This window comes from Oncorhynchus tshawytscha, linkage group LG14 (genome assembly GCF_018296145.1).
Source record: "Oncorhynchus tshawytscha isolate Ot180627B linkage group LG14, Otsh_v2.0, whole genome shotgun sequence".
NCBI lineage: Eukaryota > Metazoa > Chordata > Actinopteri > Salmoniformes > Salmonidae > Oncorhynchus > Oncorhynchus tshawytscha.
The window spans coordinates 5452441-5471168 of record NC_056442.1 but is presented as its reverse complement, the minus strand read 5'-3'; the positions used below and the strand labels follow the sequence as shown (position 1 = coordinate 5471168).

Below are 18728 nucleotides of genomic sequence, written 5' to 3'. Positions count from 1 at the left end.
TCTCTTGAAATCGCTGGCATGTGCGGTGCCCTTTTGACAAGTGTTTTCCGCTAACTGCATTATGGAATGAACATTCACACGTAGCCTACTGCCTCGTGCGCATTGCTGTGCTTAGAATGTAAAGAAATAATAGTTGATCAACATTTTAAGCTAAATGTTCTGATCTGTCGCATGAGCCTCGTTTCTTTTGAATGTTTTTTGGGGTGTATCCTAGGCCTACTGGTTGTATGAATTTGGGATTTATCAACCCACAACTGTCCCAGAGTCTGTTTGGGGTTGGCTATTTCTTTCTCTCACAGAACAAACGTTTCTTCTATGTGAAATAGTAAATTGACGTAGGCTTGTGATTTTGCTGTTCGCTACTCCTCTTGTTGACTGAAGAAAAATACATGTGGACAGGGATTCTAACATCTTCAAATTGCGCGTCGGAATCCGTTAAGGACACAAGCCATAGACTCGAGGATGCAAAATGGGACTTCTGGAATTCAGAGCACTGTGGGTGGGGACGCCCTAATCAAGTTACGCACCCAATGCATATTGGTCCGGCAAATGTAATAAATGTCCGGTAAATTCAAATGCTGCCGGTCAAATGTCCGGCGCCACATTTTCCGAGTGTAAACACAGAGCGAGCGCGCGCACACAGGAGCAGTCTCACCTATGATCAGGCCTAGTCTTTCCCCTCACTCTTTCGTTTTCTCTCTAGGTGCGTTTGGACCTGACTGATCGTTACTATGGCGACCTGCAGGAGCTGAAGACTCGCCACGCCCTCGAGATGGAACAACTCCGCGCTAAACTGTCAGACAGCCATGTCAGAGGTATACGGACACACACACACGCAATTGGAATATTCTTCAACATATAAAAAGGTTTTCTCTTTCCCTCAATTTATCCTTTTCCTCTAATCTCTTCCACACAGAGCTGACGAGAGTGAGTCTGGAGGCTGCCAGACAGGTGGAGGTATGAATGATGATAGTGAATGAATTAGATTCTGTGAATCGAAGTTCTGTTAAGTTTCCAGTGGGAGTAGGTTTGCTAATGTGATGTGAACAGGTGGAGGTGGAGCATAGGATGTGGTGTCACTCTGAGGAGCTGCAGACCAGAACGACCATGATCCAGAACCTGGAGACACAATTGGCTGCCGTGGCAGACACACACAACATGGAGCTACGCTCACGCACTATGAAGGTACACACACACACACACACACACACTGGAGAAACACACTCACAGCAAATACATACAGTTGAAGTCGCAAGTTTACATATCAAATACATTTAAACTCAGTTTTCCACAATTCCTGACATTTAATCCTAGAAAAAATTGCCTGTTTTAGGTCAGTTAGGATCACCACTTTATTTTAAGAATGTAAAATGTCAGAATAATAGTAGAGAATTATTTCAGCTTTTATTTCTTTCATCATGTTCCCAGTGGGTAAGAAATTGACATACATTCAATTAGTATTTGGTAGCATTGCCTTTAAATTGTTTAACTTGGGTCAAATGTTTTGGGTAGCCTTCCACAAGCTTCCCACAATAAGTTGGGTGAATTTTGGCCCATTCCTCCTGACAGAGCTGGTTTGAAGTCCTTGCTCGAACACACTTTTTCAGTTCTGTCCACACATTTTCTATAGTATTGAGGTCAGGGCTTTGTGATGGCCACTCCAATACCTTGACTTTGTTGTCCTTAAGCCATTTTTCCACAACTTTGGAAGTATGCTTGGGGTCATTGTCCATTTGGAAGACCCATTTACGACCAAGCTTTCACTTCCTGACTGATTTCTTGAGCTGTTGCTTCAATATATCCACATAATTTCCCTGCCTCATGATGCCATCTATTTTGTGAAGTGCACCAGTCCCTCCTGCAGCAAAGCACCCCCACAACATGATGCTGCCACCCCCGTTCTTCACGGTTGGGATGGTAATCTTCGGCTTGAAAGCATCCCCCTTCTTCCTCCAAACATAACAATGGTCATTATGGCCAAACCGTTCTATTTTTGTTTCATCAGAACAGAGGACATTTCTCCAAAAAGTATGATCTTTGTCCCCATGTTAAGTTGCAAACCGTAGTCTGGCTTTTTTATGGCAGTTTTGGAGCAGTGGCTTCTTCCTTGCTGAGCGGCCTTTCAGGTTATGTCGATATAGGACTTGTTTTACTGTGGATATAGATACTTTTGTACCGGTTCCCTCCAGCATCTTCACGAGGTCCTTTGCTGTTGTTCTGGAATTGATTTGCATGTTACGCACCAAAGTACGTTCATCTCTAGGAGATAGAACGCGTCTCCTTCCTGAGTGGTATGATGACTGCATGTTCCCATTGTGTTTATACAATGCGTACTATTGTTTGTAGATGAACGTGGTACCGTCAGGTGTTTGGAAATTGCTCCCTAGGATGAACCAGACTTGTGGTCTACAATTGTTTTTCTGAGGTCTTGGCCGATTTCTTTTGATTTTCCCATTATGTCAAGCAAAGACGCACTGAGTTTGAAGGTAGGCTTTGAAATATATCCACAGATACACCTCCAATTGACTCAAATGATGTCAATTATCATATCAGAAACTTCTAAAGCCATTACTTAATTTTATGGAATTGTCCATGCTGTTTAAAGGCACAGTCAACTTAGTGTATGTAAACTTCTGACCCACTGGAGTTGTGATACAGTGAAATCATCTGTCTGTAAACAATTGTTGTCATGCATACAGTAGATGTCCTACCCGATTTGCCCAAACTATAGTTTGTTTACAAGAAATTTGTAGAGTGGTTGAAAAACAAGTTTTAGACATAAGACATAAGTCTATGTAAACTTCTGACTTCAACTGTATAAACATTATTGTGTGACAGCGTAATGAGTGTTGCCACATGTTGACCCAGAATGACCGTATGTTGACCTGGATGTTTTGACCCTGAATGACTATGTTGACCTGGATGTTTTTAGCTGAAGCAGAGCTTTGCTGAGGAGCTGGGTGTGAAACTAGCAGAGGAACGTGTGATTGAGGAGATGACCCTGAGGAGAGCGGAGGAGGTGCAGAGGCTCAGACAGGAGCTCCAGGAGGAGGGGGAGGCAAGGGTCTCTGCCCTGAGAGAGGAGATGGAGAGAGGGATGGCAGCGGAAAGGAAAGCTCTGGAGAAAGGGATTGAGGAGGCGAGAGCGGCGCTCAGGAGTCTACAAGCCTCACTGGACAACAACCAGAGTAAGTACATGAAAAGGTTTTGTGTAGTTCAACAACTCCCTTATTGTCCTGTTTCTTCTGTGTGGTCTTTGCCCTTTGTCTCACATGTCTCTCCCCCAGACCCCCAGGCGGTGGCAGTGAGACAGAGACTAGAGGCCCAGTACGAAGCTGAGCTGGCCAGGGCCAAGTCCACCGTGGCTGCTGAGGTCAAGGAGCTGACCGCTCTGCTTCAGGGGCAGGGAGACCAGAGGCTGCACCAAGCCCAGGACAGGTGAGACCTGTGTGTTTCATATAATACCAGAGATTCTCACGAGCTAGTGAAATTTTACCCCATTGTAAACTAATTAATTCACAGAGTTAACGTTCTATCTGTCCTTTCATCTTGAAATGAATCTGGCTGACCTGTTCTGCATGTGTGTAGGTTCCAGGAGAAGAGGGAGTTGGAGCAGCGTCTGGCCCAGCAGGGTGAGGTTTGTCTGGGGGAGCTGAGGGAGGAACACATGGCCGCCATGGAACTCCTGAAAACCACGCTACTGACCAACCACACGAAGGACATGGACACACTACGAACCAATCACAAAGTAGAACTGGAGTCCTTGTTGGCCAATCACAAGGCTGAGCTCAAAGCAATGGCAACGGAGATCGCAACAAAACACAAGGAAGAGCTTGTTGTCTTGGAAACCAGCCTTGAATCGAAACGCAAGTCAGAGCTTGATCGCCTGGAGGCAGTCCTACAGGAAACCAATGAGGCTCAGCTAGAGGCACAGGAGGCAGAGTTAGAACACCGGCATCAGGAAGAGAGGGAAGAGCTGGAGAAGAGGATGCTGGGTAATATGGACACACTGGAGACCACGTACCTGAGAGAGATCCAGGTGAGAACGTGCGCACACACACAGTTTTAAATCTTGTATATCTGTATTCTACATTTCACATCTATTTTATCTTAATGTTCCCTTATCTCAGACTCTGCGCTATCAGAAGTCACAGCTTGAGGCGGAGCATATGCGGGAAGTGGAGTGTGATGGGTTGGAGCAGCAGTCTGTCAGGGAGGAGCTGAGGAAGAAGCTGGCTCAGCTTCACATGGAGAAGTTTAGCGCCATGGCAACAGAGCTCAGCCACACCCACCAGGTGAGACAACAGTGGTCATTTGATGTCAAGAAAAGATGCAAATTCACCACAGTAAAAAAAGAATGGTCTTGTGGAATTCATTAGACAATTCTGTTTTCTTTATTGCTCTCTCTCTCAGAATGAGTTGACAATCCAGAGAGAGGCCTTAGAAGCTGAACACCACACGGCTCTGGAGGCCCTCAGGAAAAAGGTACTCATCCCTCCACCTCTTGGCTGGTCTATCCATTAATCTGAGCATCCGTCCATCCATTCAGGTGTGTTTTGATCTGGTCGTGTCTGTCCCAAGGTCTTGGAGTTGGCGCAACAGCACTGCACCGCCTTAGAGGGGCTCACACGCACCTACACCTCAGAGACACAGCAACTCAACACACAGCACCAGCAGCAGCTTCAGGTCCGACACACACACCATTCCAGAACATCCCATTCTCAGTAGTCTTAATGCTGACTGTGTCTCTAATGGCATATAAAAACAAAGGGATTACTCTCTCATTGTGCGTTCACACACTGTATTAGACGAGGTGTGTGTGTGTGTGTGTGTGTAGGAGCTAAAGAGTGCATCTGTGAGAGAGCTACAGGCGTGTCGCCGGGAGCTGGAGGAGTCGTTGTCACGGCAACGGCTGCACTTCCTGGAAGAGGTTGAGTTTCTGAAGGCCCAAGCAGAGGAGAGACTTCAGCACAAGATCAGCCGACTGAAGGTGAGAGGAGGAGAGAGATGGAGAGGGGGAGGGATGACGGGTGGAGGAAGAGGAATTAACTTGCTGTCTGATAGGCTAGAGGAAATATTCATCGTATTGCTTGAAGGCAATCCGAAGAGGGAGAGGGGGTGGGGAAAACGGCGTGAGGTCTTCATCAGCCTTAAACATGGCAATGAACTATACAGGAACGTATGGAACAATGGTGGGTGTCTTTTAGGATACATTTGGCTTGAACGCATTCAGTTGTGCATCTGACTAGTTATCACCTTTCCCTGTCTTGATGTCACAGTCGTCTGCCATTGTGTTCCACGTGTAGATCACTGAGAGAAACTGAATTCTGACAGATTATATAATGGGGCTAGATTTTGGAGATCTGTCTCTTTCTGTGTGTGTGCGCACATGTATGTGTGTACACCCCAGCAAGACTAGGGTTAGCCCATGCTTGGCCAGTGTCCCATGAGATTTACACAACCATCATAATCCTTTCTTCATATAGGACGGTGTGTGTGTTTCGTATCGGTGGTATCCGTGTGTGTCTATATTTCTGTGGGTGTGTGTTACTGCCACGTGAACAGTGGCTAAATGGGATGGATTTGAGCTTTTGATCCTCTGATGCAGAAGGTTTTATTTTGTACACTTAAAAAAATATATATATTTTAAAAAATGATGCATTTGAGCTGAGCGAGAGCTAGCGGTCTGTTAGTTAGTCAGTCAGTCTGAATCAGCTTGGGAGTTTTTGGTTGTAGTTTTAACATTAAACGTTGGAAAAGGGAGAGCTGTTACCCAGTAACCTTGGTGTGAGTTTTAGAACAAGTTATTAGAACAGAAGTGCTCTCTGGCGGTTTGGACAGCATTACCAGCATCTCTTTCCTCCGAAGGCGGAGTTTGAGGAGCAGAAGGAGGCGGAGCTAGCAGAACAGAGGCAGAGCTTCGGTGCTGAACACGAGCAGAAGGAACAAAGCTACACCGACAAGATGAGCCAGCTCACTGCACAACTGCTTCAGCTGGACACTGTGGTGTCACAGGTAACCCACACCACACACACCAGAGTATTTGAGCGTGTCCAATATGACTGGAGCGCCGAGCGAGATTCCCAAAGGCTGGAGCGTCGGCCTTCTCGCCCGCTCCAACTTCACTCCAGTAGCGTTTACTTAACGAGCTCAGGGCATTCCCGGCCCAGCATGCACTTGTCGTCTACTTGTGTGCAGCTATAGCCCCTTGCTTTAGCTACTGTCTGTTTGCTGAATATTTTCAGAAACAAACTAATAAAACACACAGGTGCAAAATCAAGTTGACTTCCAAAGATGAGGAGCAATAAGAGGGGAGTGCAGTGATCCAACGTTAGTGTCGACAACTAAAGAGTCATTGTAGAATCTGAGAAAGTATGATGGTAAAAACAACTCTGCATCCCCGGTGGCTCTGCAAGTGTGGAGAGGATGTTCTCTGCTCCTGACCTGCTCTCCAGACACCATCGTATGAGCCTGAAGCCACAGACTGGCCAAACTCGGGCTTCTAAAAATGAAGGCACTAATAAGTCATTATTTTATTTGTATTTAATTCTATGTAAGTCACAGCCTACATGCACATGTTCTAGATTATAATGATTGAATACGCTTTATGTCCCTACCAGCTTATTGTGTCGACACTAGCAAATGCTTCTCAATGTATTTCTTTGTAGGCCATAGCCTTGAAACAGTTGAAATAATATAGCCTAAATAATAGCCTAAATAGCCTAAATAATTAATTTCCGTTCCTTATTAGACTCCCTGTCGGTCTCCTGACGTATTTAGAGTGTTTATATACTGTTTAATATGACATGTAGTCTATTTAAAATTGAGTGCTTCTTAAATCACCTTCATTTTTATTTTAATACTTTTCATTCAAATCATATGGTTTGGTTTCAATACTTCAAAACCAAATGGTAGGTCCACATAGTCACAAAAATAGATGGGTGTTGGTTAAATTGGGATTTTAATGAAGGGAGCAAATGCAGTAGGAAAGGACATGGTGTGCGGTAGGAAAGGACATGGTGTGCGGTTTTCAGCGGTAGGAAAGGACATGGAGCTCCAGCATGAGCGAAGAGTGGGATTTCCAATCGCTCAACCTCCACTCACAGACTCTGAAACACACACCACACACTGTTAGTATGAAATGAATTCTGTGGGCAAGACCAGACAAGCCCAACTATAACCAGACCGAGGGAGGGGGGCACAAAGGGAGAAAGAGGGGAGAGAAAACAGGAAAATGAGGAGATGGTGATATATAAGAGTAGAGGAGACAGAGGGAAGAGGATGATTGTGGTGGGAGACTTGCAGGAGGAGAATAAAAAAGAGGATTTTTTTATCACTCTTAATGTCTAGAACCACACTCTCACTGCCCTGTGGCTCTTCTAAAGGGATTATCTTCCTCATTAATCTCAATACTAATCCCGTGTGTCTGCTGTCTGGCGTGCACACACTCTGCTGTCTGGCGTGCACACACTGCTGTCTGGCGTGCACACACTCTGCTGTCTGGCGTGCACACACTCTGCTCTCTGGCGTGCACACACTCTGCTCTCTGGCGTGCACACACTCTGCTCTCTGGCGTGCACACACTCTGCTCTCTGGCGTGCACACACTCTGCTCTCTGGCGTGCACACACTCTGCTCTCTGGCGTGCACACACTCTGCTCTCTGGCGTGCACACACTCTGCTCTCTGGCGTGCACACACTCTGCTCTCTGGCGTGCACACACTCTGCTCTCTGGATGTAAATCTCTAATCTCTCCATGCATAACGGCATTTCAGTTACATGCACATTTGTCCATTTGTTTATTCAAAAATGATTTTCATTCATCTATTCATCCATCCATTCCTCCCAGTATGTTCATCACGGCAGAGTTCCCAAGCTAACCATGACCGACAGTTCTGCTTTCTATCCAACTTTATTCACAGAGACGATCTATTCTATTCCAATGCTATTTTAGACCCCCCCCCCACCAGGGGTGTGGATGTGTTTGTTTCAATAGTGTCTGTTTCCATGGATCAGGTAGTGTGGGGTATTTGTGCTCCAACTACCCCCCCTTAGGGATATGGGGGGACTGTTGCTAAGGCAACTAGTATTGGTTGTTAGACGGAGGGAGAAAGAAGGGGAAGAAATTGTAAGCGAACGAGCGAGACTGCGGAGGAGATGGAGAGAGGAGCCAAGTAAAAGCTTTGGGAAGGAGAGGTAAAGGGATTCAGAGGGAGAGGGAAGAAATGGGAGGTAAAGGGATTCAGAGGGACAGGGGAGAGGGAAGAAATGGGAGGTAAAGGGATTCAGAGGGACAGGGGGAGAGGGAAGAAATGGGAGGTAAAGGGATTCAGAGGGACAGGGGGAGAGGGAAGAAATGGGAGGTAAAGGGATTCAGAGGGACAGGGGGAGAGGGAAGAAATGTTTGTGTTGAAGCAGAGCTGCTGCCTGCCAGGCACGCAGGATTACACCATTGTTTGTGTAGCTCTACGTTTGTGTGTGAGAGTGCTTCCTGGAAGGCTAAATAGGCAAATCTCAAACTAATGCTGACTGAAAATCTCTCTTTCTCTGATTGGACATTACAAGACACATGGTTCTGATTTTGGTTCTGTTATGTAAAGGGAGTGTGATGTTGAATGCAACTGTGGCATCTATGACTGGGAGGACAATTCTTGGATCACGTCTTGTGATGACTGGTTTCCTGTCTCTGGTTTCTTTTCTCTCTGGCGCTCAGCTGCACACAGAGGTGTGTGTCTGTCTGTGTCTCTGTCTGTCTTTTGTATTGGTACTGCTGTGCTATGACTCTCTCTCTCTCTCTCTCTCTCTCTCGCTCTCCAGCTGCGAGCGGAGGTGGGTAATCTACAGGGGGAGTTGGAGGGGAAGAGGTCAGAGATGGAGACCCTGGATACACTCCTCCAACGGCGAGAAAGAGAGAGTCAGGAGGGAGGCAACCTCTTCAACATGCTTACTGAGGACCTACACACTGCCAAGGAGGAGAGGTGAGGCTGTCTGGATGAATGTAGGCCTGACAATGATCAGCTAGAGTGTGCATGCTTCATTAATTCGAGCTTTCGAGTTTAAAAAACAAATGGAGTGATTTTGTTGGTCTCGTCTCACTTTGACCTCTGACCTCTAGGCACACTCTCCAGTCAGCCAATGAGAGGCTGAGGAAGGTTCTGATTGAGGTGGTTCTGAGCACCATGGCAATGGAGGAGCTAATTGGCTGCCGGGTCAAAGCCTGTGTCGGGGTCAGAGGTCATGATCAGGGTGAGAGGCCAGGAGAGGAAACAACCAATCAAGTGGCAGGTGGGTGGAATCTAACAACTGGATCTGTTTCCTTGATACATTTATGACAGGGAGTGAACAAGGACACACTTGGGAAGAAAGGTCTGATAACTGTGTGTGTAATACCTGACCTGTCTCCTCTTTCTGTAGCAGACATGTCGACAGGCGCTCTAGAGCTCTCTCAGCGTGTGTGTGAGAGCCTTCTACTGGCAGAGTCCCAAAAAAACTCTGGAGGAGAGGAAGCAGCCCTGGGAGAGGAAGCAGCCCTGGGAGCCTGCAGCCAACTACGCCACTCTGTGGACACACTCCTGGAGCTCCTCACACGCGCTAGCACACAGGTAACACACACACACACACACACACACTAGCTTGTCGGCATGCAGTGAACGCTTCAGAGGTTAGTGGGGGGTCAACACAACATTCTATGCATTGAATTTGCATGAAGCTCAGCCACTGATCTTTGTGTTCCTCTGTCTCTCTCGCTCTTTTTTGGTCTCTCTAGTTGGAGGAGTCTTGTTCTGTCCATCTGTCTCTGGAGGAGAGATTTTCCCAGGGCCGTTCAGACTCCTCCCAGATGCTGCTCCAACACCAGCTCGTGTTGGATCAGCTGGACCAGGAAGCGGGACTCAAGAGCAAGCTCCAGCTGGAGCTCCACAAGGCCGAAGGTCTGTAGAGATACTGTGTGTCTCTCCGATGTGTTTTTAGAATCTTTGTTTGTAAAAACTGTGATATTGTGTGTGCATTCATGTATCTGTGTGTGTATACTGTTTTTGTGTGTGTAGGTCTGTTGGAGGGCTATGTGGCTGAGAAGGCAACTCTGGAAGAATCTCTACAACAAAAGGAGGCTCAGGAAGAACGGCTTGTTGATGAGCTAGAGGGCCTCCGGGCGCAGCTGCACCAGATGGATGGCCTAACGGTGGAGCTGGAGGGCCTCAGGGTGCAGCTGCATCAGAAGGAAGGCCTCACCTCTGAGCTAGAGGACCTCAGGGTGCAGTTGCAGGAGCTAAGCGAGGAGCACAGTCTCCTCCAGCGCCAAAAGGTCCATCTCACTGCCGGACTGGGAGAGAGAGAAAAGGGTGAGGAAGGGGATAGATGAGAGAAATTGTGGTATAAGCTTAACTGGGATTGATTATGTTGCGTATGTTTTGTGTACACGTTAAGTCCTGTTCTTAGTTGTCTGTTCTTCCTGTAGGGTCCTGTCAGAGTTTAAAGGGGGACACGGGTTTGTCGCTCAGTTTCCTGTGTGTCTGTGTTTGTGCGTTTTAAAAACGGCCCTGTCTCATTTCTTATACAGAGTCCATGGCATGGGGATTAGTGTGTGTGAGTCGATTAATGCAGAATGTTTATTTGTGTGGTTGTATTTGTTTGCTATGACTTGTGGCCAAGTTTTTTTAAATAAAAAAATAAATGTTGTTTCCTGACCAATTCTATACTTACCCTTATCTATAGAAAGTGCATGTTTGAAAGGATTGTGTGTGTGTGTGTGTGTGTGTGTGTGTGTGTGTGTGTTCCTAACCACCTGTGTTGTGTGTGTGTGTGTGTGTGTGTGTCTAAAGGCCTCCTCGTTGAGGCAGATCGTCTGGCCCAGGAGAGGCTGTGTGTGCAGCGGCAGGCGGCGAAAGACCGCAGCTCACTGTCTCTGCGCCTCAGGGCTCTGGAGACCGAGCTAGAGGAACAGGAGAACCAGGGCCTCACGGCGGAGCAGCAGCACAGGGCTCAATCAGAGGACCTCCAGCAGCGCGTCCAGGCCCTCGAGAAACAGCTCAAACACAACAGGCAGTTTATAGACGTAAGTGTCATGCTGTGGGGAAATGTATGGATGTGTAAAACACACACTCAAGTTTATCTCTGTGTCTCTCCAGGAGCAGGCAGTGGAGCGGGAGCATGAGAGAGATGAGTTCCAACAGGAGATCAGAAGTCTGGAGGCTCAGCTCAGACAGCCAGCCAGACACTCTGCTGGGACCAGCAAGGGCCAGCGGGTAAGACACACACACACACACACGCATTCTTACCTTAGTGTATTGGTATGTGTTAAGTCTTTAATACTGCAGTGTTTAGTCAAGACAATATCTGATGAGTCATTATAGATATTGAATGTTTCTAATGTTTGAGGTCCTGCTCCTGAATGGACCTGTTGCTGACTGTTTGTTTTGTTTTATTTCACGGAATGCTCTAGATTGAGGACTTGGTTCTGCAGGTATGGAATCTCACCAGTGACTCTTAATGCTACATGCTACTCTGCCCCCACCGTGTGTGTGTGTTGTGATCACACCTGCGTGAATAACTGATACATCTGCCGTTAGAGCGCCGCTGCTTCTCTCTCCTTTTCATCCCCCTTTTCTCCATCTCATCCTCCCTTCCCTCCATCTCATCCTCCCTTCCCTCCATCTCATCCTCCCTTCCCTCCATCTCATCCCTCTGTGCTGTGTGTTGCTGCTCTGTCTCATGGCTTCAGTAGTTGTAGTGGCTGCAGACCCGGAATGGCTTTAGTAAACCCGGCGTACAGCTTAACATGGGAAACCCCATAGGACCCCTGACAACTGACATTACCCCCCCCCCCTCTGTTTCTTTCTCAGGTGGAGAGCCTTCAAGCCCTCATCAGGGACAAGACAGAAGACCACACCTCCCTGCTGGCAGCCAATCAACAGGTCCAGCTCGAGGTTGCTGAGCGCAATGAGGAGATTGACAAGCTGGCTGGGCGAATTCGGGAGCTGGAACAGGCGTTGCTAAGCAGCTCCGAGAGCAGCAGAGCTGTCAGTCGACTGGAGCAGGAGCTGCGCAGAACTCGGCAGAGAGAAGAAGAGCTCACACAGGTAAACTCTATCACTCTCTCTCTCTCTCTCTCACTCTCTCACACACACTAAATGATGCTCTCTCCCTCCAGGATAAGGAGTCATTGCAGCAGCAGCAGTTGTCAAATCGTCTCCAGATTTCAGCGCTGCAGTCTAAACTGGACGAGACCCGTCACTGTTACCGTGACAACAATGCTAGCACCCCCGACCCCATCCAGCTTCTCCGAGACGCGTTGGACACCGCACAGCAAGACCTGCAGAACAAGGAGCAACAGGTGTGTTTTTCCAACCTCAACACCTGCTTTAGTAAAAGGTCTAATAGAGCCTAACTGCTAGTGTATGGAGATCTTTGGCCAGAGAAGATTAGTTTGCTTGGTTGCATTAATTTGTTAACGTGTGTGTGTTCTAGGTGTGTGTGTTGGTTGGTCAAATGGAGGAGACTCAGAGAGACCTGACCATAAAAGAGGCGGAGTTAAAACATCTCACTCTCCAGCTGGAGCTCCTGACCAATCAGAACACGGATACCATCACCCAGCTTCACGACCAAGTCGCTTCTCTCAAAGTGGGTCTGCTACAGTTTTCAGTCATGCTAGTACTTGTTAGTCCTCTCTAATGCCAACAATGATTGTCCTACTGTATTCTAAATCTCCTCCCTGTGTCTTTCTCTGTTTAGGAGACAGTTTCAGCCCTTACCTTTCGCCTGGAGGAGAGAGAGATTGGAGAGGAGGAGAGTCTCCCATCTGCTCTGTTAGAGGAGAAGAATGACGAGATAGACCACCTGACCCAGGAGATACACAAGCTAGAACTGGAGCTGGAGACAGCCAGGGACATCACGGTACACACACACACACCCACACAGACCTCCATAATTCAGCCCTGTTATATAATGACATAATCTCTCAGAATTCAAACTACTGTAACCTCAATGTAGTACACACTACACACACACAATGGAAATGTCATTATTTTTGCCTGAACTGGAAGCCATTCTCCCGGTCTCTCTACAGGCCTTCCAGACAGAACTTGAAGACCTCCGCTCCCAGGTGGAGCACCTCCGCTGTGACATCATCAGGGTGCGTCAGGACAAGCAGGAAGAGGAGGAGCGGTTTCACGAGGTCATCAGCACGCTACAGGCGGAGCTAAACACCCTTGGCCCCGCCTACCACGATGTCAGCGACCTATCACAAGAGGGCGACAGTGTTAACCCTTCATCTGCTCCCAGCCCGGAACCTGCCAACTACCCCCAACCAGAGAGAGGAGGAGGAGAGGGCGACAGTCTTAAGCAGGAGATGCGTCTCCTCCACTCATCTTCTCGTTCTCATGTGGAGGCCATGCAGGGGCAGCTGGAGGTGACGGTGGGAGAGAAGGAGGCGATGGAGAGACTGCTGCTCTCTCAGGAGGAAGAGTACAGAGGACAGGGGGAGGAGATGGGGAAGAGGCTCAGGGAAGAGAGGGAGAGAGGGGAAGAGGTAAAGAGAGAACTCCATCTAAAAGAGGCTGAGCTTGAAGAGGTGAGAGCCAGGAAAGAAGGGCTGGAGGAGGAGAGGGATGCAGCTGTGGAGGAGAGCGGTCGCTGGCAGGCTCTTGCCCAGGAGACGAACTCCCTGCGAGGGGAGAAAACTCGGCTAGACTCCCTGGTCCTGGAGCTAAAATCAAGGGTTGAAGAGCGGGAGAAAGAGACTGAAGCCCTTCTACAGACCTTGGTGGCTGTCGAGACAGCGAAGGCAGAACTTTCGTCAGAACGCGAGGCCCTGCGGAAGGAGGAGTGCAGACTCCAAGAGGAAATAGAACGCCTCCAGCAGGAAGTGACCTCTCAGAGGGCTTGCCTCCAGGAAGTCAGCCGTCAACTAGAGGAGAGGCGAGCCAACCAGGAGGAGGCTCAGAAGGAAGTGCTGGTAAGTGGCGACAGCGTCGATCCAATCAGATTGACTCAACATGTGGCATCAGTTTAAACACATTTCTTTCTAGCCAAGTAGGAGCGGTGTTATATTTAGTAGTATTAGTTATTTGTCGAATTAGTTGGTAGGTAAAGGTTGACGCAGAACGGATAAGTTGTCGTCTTTGAAAGCCTGCCTGATGTTTTCATTCAAACTTGAGTAATCCATTCCATTTAGCCTCTTTAAGCCTAACTTGCAACACTAAGTAGCTTTCACTATTTAGGTATTTTGCTGTGTCAGCTCTGCTCCCTCTAACCCAGCTGGCTGTGGTTAAAGAGGGAGAGAGTGAACGAGAGATTGACTCTTTGGAGAAAAAGCATCAGCTAAATGGTATATTTATAGAGGGGAAGAGACTAAGAGTAGGCATAAGAGAGAGAAACTAGGAGATGTTGATGTGTTGGCACCCAACAGAAGAGTGCTACTCATAGAGGAAGTGACCTCATCAGAAAGAGGAAGCCAGGACTGGTCAGAAAACAGTTCCGTGTTGTGAAGTTCTTTCACACTGGCATCTATTTACTTTCTTTCTGAAAATGGAGTATAGGTTTCTCGCCATGTGTTCTGGAATGTGACTTGCCAATCACTATTTTATTTTAAACACTTTTGGTGAGCAGTTTGCTATAGATTTGTGTTTGGGGAAAATAATGGTGTTGAGTAGGGTTAGTCGCTCAGCATTTTCTGCACATTGTGGGTAGGAAGGGTAAGGGATTTGTGTTGGTGTGCGTTTTGCATATGTTTCTTGTTGTCTTCAAGGTTTTTAGTGCTGTTCTTGAATGAATCAAAGCCCAGGATAATGGGTTGCAAGAAAGCTTTTGTGCAAAGAAGACTGATTACATATTTGATGGTGCTGTTGATATTGATCATACTGATGATGATGATGATGATGAAGGCTCTTCTCTTAGACATGTGCTGAGGAAACTCTGGCGAAGGCTGACGCTGCCCTGAGACAGAGGGAGGAGGAGCTACAGAGACTAGGGGCAGAGCATCAAGCCCTGGAGGCAGAGTTAGCAGCTGTGAAGGAGGGTCTTTGCTCCAGCACAGAGAGAGCTGAGAAACTACTGGAGGAGGGACAGGTACTGTGTGTGTGTGTGTGTGTGTGTGTGTGTGCATTTAAACTGAACATGTCAAACAATGTATTTTGAACATAAAACTGTTTTCTCTTATTTCATTCACCTGTCAATCAGACCAAGGACCGGGCCCTGGTTGACCTGGAAACCAATAACCACGATCTGAAAGCGGAACTCCGGGGCCTACAGGAGGAGCTGGCCTATCAGCAACGAGAACTGCTGCAGCTCAGACAGACCTGCAACCCGCACAGCAGACAGGCACACTCATTGAAGGGTGAGTACACATTCAAGCTGCTACACAGACAATGGTGTTTCTCTGAGTGCAGAGCTGTTGGATGACCGTGATCATCTTCCTCCTCCAGACGTCACGCCCAGAGGATTCCAGGACGGTGTGTCTCCCAACGAGTCCCTGAGTTCTCCCGAGGTTCTCCGTCGACTGGACTGTTCTGATGAGAGAACCAGAGAGGACAGGTTCCACCCCTCTGTTCTCCACGGTTCTAGACTGTCTGACCTCAGTGCTTTAAACAGCACAGGCCTGGGGCTCCAGGCTAAAGCCTCCCCCCGGGTAAGGAAAGACCAGTCCTGCCCAGGGACAATCAGCCCAGAGCTGGGCACACACAGCACCCACTCCCCTGGGTCCATCTCTGCCTCGGACAACCTCTCCATGTTGGACTCAATGGACGCTGACAGGGTGGGTGGAAAAATTGTTGGGAAATGTGTACACACACACACACACACACGTATATTAAACCTCTCTCACCTGTCAGGTGCATGAGCTGGAAGCCCTGGACCTGACGGCCCCTCCCTCATCTCTTGGCTCCGCCTCTCCTATGTCTGCAACGGAGTGGGCCAGTGATGGATATGGCAGCAGTAAGTCTGTTTGTCTGTCATTTTGTTGGTCCTGTCTGTCTGTGTTCATGTGTCTAATCTCTGTCTGTGTCTGTGTCTTTCTCTCGGTCGTGTAGATGTCAGTTCAGAGCCCGGTGTAAGACTCAAGGTAGAGTTGGAGCAGACAGAGAGGCTGGACGCACAGTTCTTGGAGTACCTGCGTTGTCGAGGCATGAACCCCGCAACCAACACACACACAGGCAGCGCCGCCGGGAGTATGAGCTACAACGACGAACTGTTTTCTCCTGAACTACAAGTATGAACACACACACACATGCCTTAAATGTTTCAAATGAGCCCTATACCAAACTATGTGTGTGTTTCCAGGGTCTGTTGAAGACAGTGTACCAGGAGAGCTGCAGGGTTCTCGCCCTCTCCCAGCGTAACGCCCCCTCTAACCACCTCTCATTGGACCAGATGATCTATCAGTTAGACTCTAAAGCTCCTCCAATGTGTTGGGAGCAGGAGAAGAGGGCGTTACAGGAAACTGTCATCGCTCTGAGAGAACTGCTCTGTCGGATGGCACAAAGACCGGTGAGTGTGTGTGAGATGTGTGCTTAACTTCTGCATGTGTGCATACTGACCCTCCTGTGTGTTTTAACAGGAGAACTCGGTGGATGCTGGTTGGAGCAGAGGGCTGCAGGCTGCAGTAAGGGGTGTGTTTGACTGTGAGAGGGCAGGGCTTCGCTCTGAGCTGCAGGCCTTTCTCTCCTCCCACCCTGAGATAGACTCCATCCACCTCCTCCGTCAGCTGGAAACACTGCTACAGAGACAGGTGTGTGTTTTACATGTTTGGAGTGATCTCCACTAAGGCAGTCCTCCACTAAGGCAGTCCTGTATACTGTAAAAAATAAAAAATAAAAAAAAGCTTCACTGTATCTGCTTAGCTTAATTGAAAGAGTGAAAAAATAACGCTCTCCCCTCCCTCGCTCTGCCTCATCTCTCCATGAGGAGCAGCAGCAGGGTCTGCAGCTGCAGCACTCCCAGGGGGAGGAGTCATCTAAAGGGGAGGTGTTATCCAAGCTGAGGGTGGAACTAGAGGAGAGCAGAGAGCGACTTAACTCCTCCCACAGCACCCAGCAGGAACTACAAAACGAGATCCGCAAACTCAGGTATACATACATCCATGCATACATACATATTTATGTATGCACACACATTAATAAAAATACTGATGTGTGTGTCCTCTCCCAGGCTGTGTATAGAGGACTGTGAGGAGGCTGTAAGGAGGGAGGAGACCAGAGTCCAGGAGCTACAGCAGGAGCTAGACCAGGAGAGAACTCTCACACACCTCCGGGAGAAGGAAGAGGAGCAGCAGAGATCAAAGGTCGTGTCCCTGAGGGGTCTGCTGGACCAGGAGAGGACGACCTCTAGTAACCTCCGACAGGAACTCCAGATAGAACTCTCCCGCAGCCACCTCCTCCAATCACAGCTCGACACACGGCTAGCCGATGCCCACAAGGAGCTGGAGGAGGAGTGCGCCCGTTCCGCCCGGCAACTCGACACTTTCCAGTCACAGGAAAAGAGTCGGCTGGAACACTTCCTGAAAGAGGCTGAGTCCCGCCTAGCTGACGCCCACATGAAGAAACTGGAGGAGGAATGCAAGCGGTCCGCCCGGCGTCTCGATGACATCACACGCAGACAAGAAGCGGACGCGTCCCGAGACAGGAAGTTCATCTCGGAGCTCCGCTCTCAACTGGAGCAGGAGAGGAGGCAGGGGGAGGAGCTAGCCACCGTGACAGATGGACTGAGGGCGGAACTTCTGCAGAACCAGAGGAGAGTAGAGGAGGAAGAGAGGAAGAGGAGAGAGGAGGCACAGCGAGATCAGGATGCTGCAGCCCGCCTCCGAGTCACTATGGAGACACTCAAGGAGCAGAAGCAGGAGGCTAGTCGAGCATTGGAGACTGAGAGAGAGCGTTCTGGTCGCTTAGGGGCGGAGCGCAATGTGCTGAGGGAGAGGCTTCGATCGGTCAATGACGAGGAGAGGGAGCGGGAGGAACAGAGGGAGAGGGAGAGGAGGAAGGAGAGACAGGAGCAGACAGTGAGAGAGAGGCGACACGAGAGAACCAGCAACAAACTGGTGAGATTTTCACGCAACATTTTAGCATTGCCTGTCTGACTTGTAATACAACTGTGTCTCAGCCACTTGTATGCCATCTTTGTCTTGTTTACTTTCCTGTTTTCTCTTCCCTCTCCTTCTCTGCAGTGTGAATTGGAGTTATTGCGGCAGCAGGACCAGCAGAGGATGAGACATCTCCAGCAGACTCTGGCTGAGCTAGAGAGGGAGGAGAGAGAGATGGCCACAGAGAGACTATCCAACCGACACCAGTACAACTCCAGCCCACTCCAACCCAAGAATAACACCTCGACTGGACCAGACCAGACCAGCACAGCCCTGTACAACCACCAGGTACCAGAAATGGCTGATCATAGCTTGGCCCATGCATAGCAACATGCACTGGGAGACGAGCTAGTTGGCAGTGTTAAGTGTATTTATGGCATTTGGGGGGATTTGCGACTACAATAAATGAGTTTGATAAGAACCATGGTAACCAATTTCTCTCTGCTTGCAGTCTTCGTCTTCTTCCTCGGTGCTGGGGGAGAGGTTGTTGAGGGAGAACTCTGACCTGTCGGCCTGCGTGAAAGAGCTAAGTCAGGAGACGGTTAACCTGAAACACACCCTGTCCTGTCTGGAACGACAGCTACAACAGGCAGAGACTGAGAACCGGCCTAGCACTGACCTCAGCAACAGCAAGGTGAGCCACCCGGGCAAACTAACAAACG

At 48.6% G+C, this 18728-nt stretch overlaps 1 protein-coding gene across 8 annotated transcripts in view; it reads left to right on the top strand.

Moving 5' to 3' along the window:
* LOC112266418 (pericentrin) overlaps positions 1-18728 on the top strand; it is a 36264-nt gene that overhangs the window by 15326 nt on the left and 2210 nt on the right. For 4 of the 8 annotated variants that reach the window (XR_006078770.1, XR_006078769.1, XM_042296926.1 and 1 more), the window contains exons 18-52: positions 704-815; positions 917-957; positions 1051-1185; positions 2933-3188; positions 3288-3438; positions 3589-4039; positions 4131-4295; positions 4414-4485; positions 4582-4686; positions 4838-4990; positions 5869-6015; positions 8817-8977; positions 9115-9284; positions 9414-9601; positions 9766-9928; positions 10046-10339; positions 10820-11052; positions 11126-11242; positions 11440-11460; positions 11840-12076; positions 12148-12330; positions 12465-12617; positions 12729-12890; positions 13063-13950; positions 14892-15062; positions 15174-15330; positions 15419-15747; positions 15824-15926; positions 16022-16200; positions 16272-16478; positions 16549-16719; positions 16896-17056; positions 17139-18024; positions 18151-18354; positions 18518-18700. Coding sequence is in view for 6 of the 8 variants with exons in the window: in XM_042296926.1 (XP_042152860.1) it covers positions 704-815; positions 917-957; positions 1051-1185; positions 2933-3188; positions 3288-3438; positions 3589-4039; positions 4131-4295; positions 4414-4485; positions 4582-4686; positions 4838-4990; positions 5869-6015; positions 8817-8977; positions 9115-9284; positions 9414-9601; positions 9766-9928; positions 10046-10339; positions 10820-11052; positions 11126-11242; positions 11440-11460; positions 11840-12076; positions 12148-12330; positions 12465-12617; positions 12729-12890; positions 13063-13950; positions 14892-15062; positions 15174-15330; positions 15419-15747; positions 15824-15926; positions 16022-16200; positions 16272-16478; positions 16549-16719; positions 16896-17056; positions 17139-18024; positions 18151-18354; positions 18518-18700 (7509 nt within the window). In the remaining 2 variants the exon portion in view is untranslated. The remainder of the gene's footprint in view (positions 1-703; positions 816-916; positions 958-1050; positions 1186-2932; positions 3189-3287; positions 3439-3588; positions 4040-4130; positions 4296-4413; positions 4486-4581; positions 4687-4837; positions 4991-5868; positions 6016-8816; positions 8978-9114; positions 9285-9413; positions 9602-9765; positions 9929-10045; positions 10340-10819; positions 11053-11125; positions 11243-11439; positions 11461-11839; positions 12077-12147; positions 12331-12464; positions 12618-12728; positions 12891-13062; positions 13951-14891; positions 15063-15173; positions 15331-15418; positions 15748-15823; positions 15927-16021; positions 16201-16271; positions 16479-16548; positions 16720-16895; positions 17057-17138; positions 18025-18150; positions 18355-18517; positions 18701-18728) is intronic. The other 4 variants (XM_042296928.1, XM_042296929.1, XM_042296927.1 and 1 more) reach the window with 4 other exon arrangements.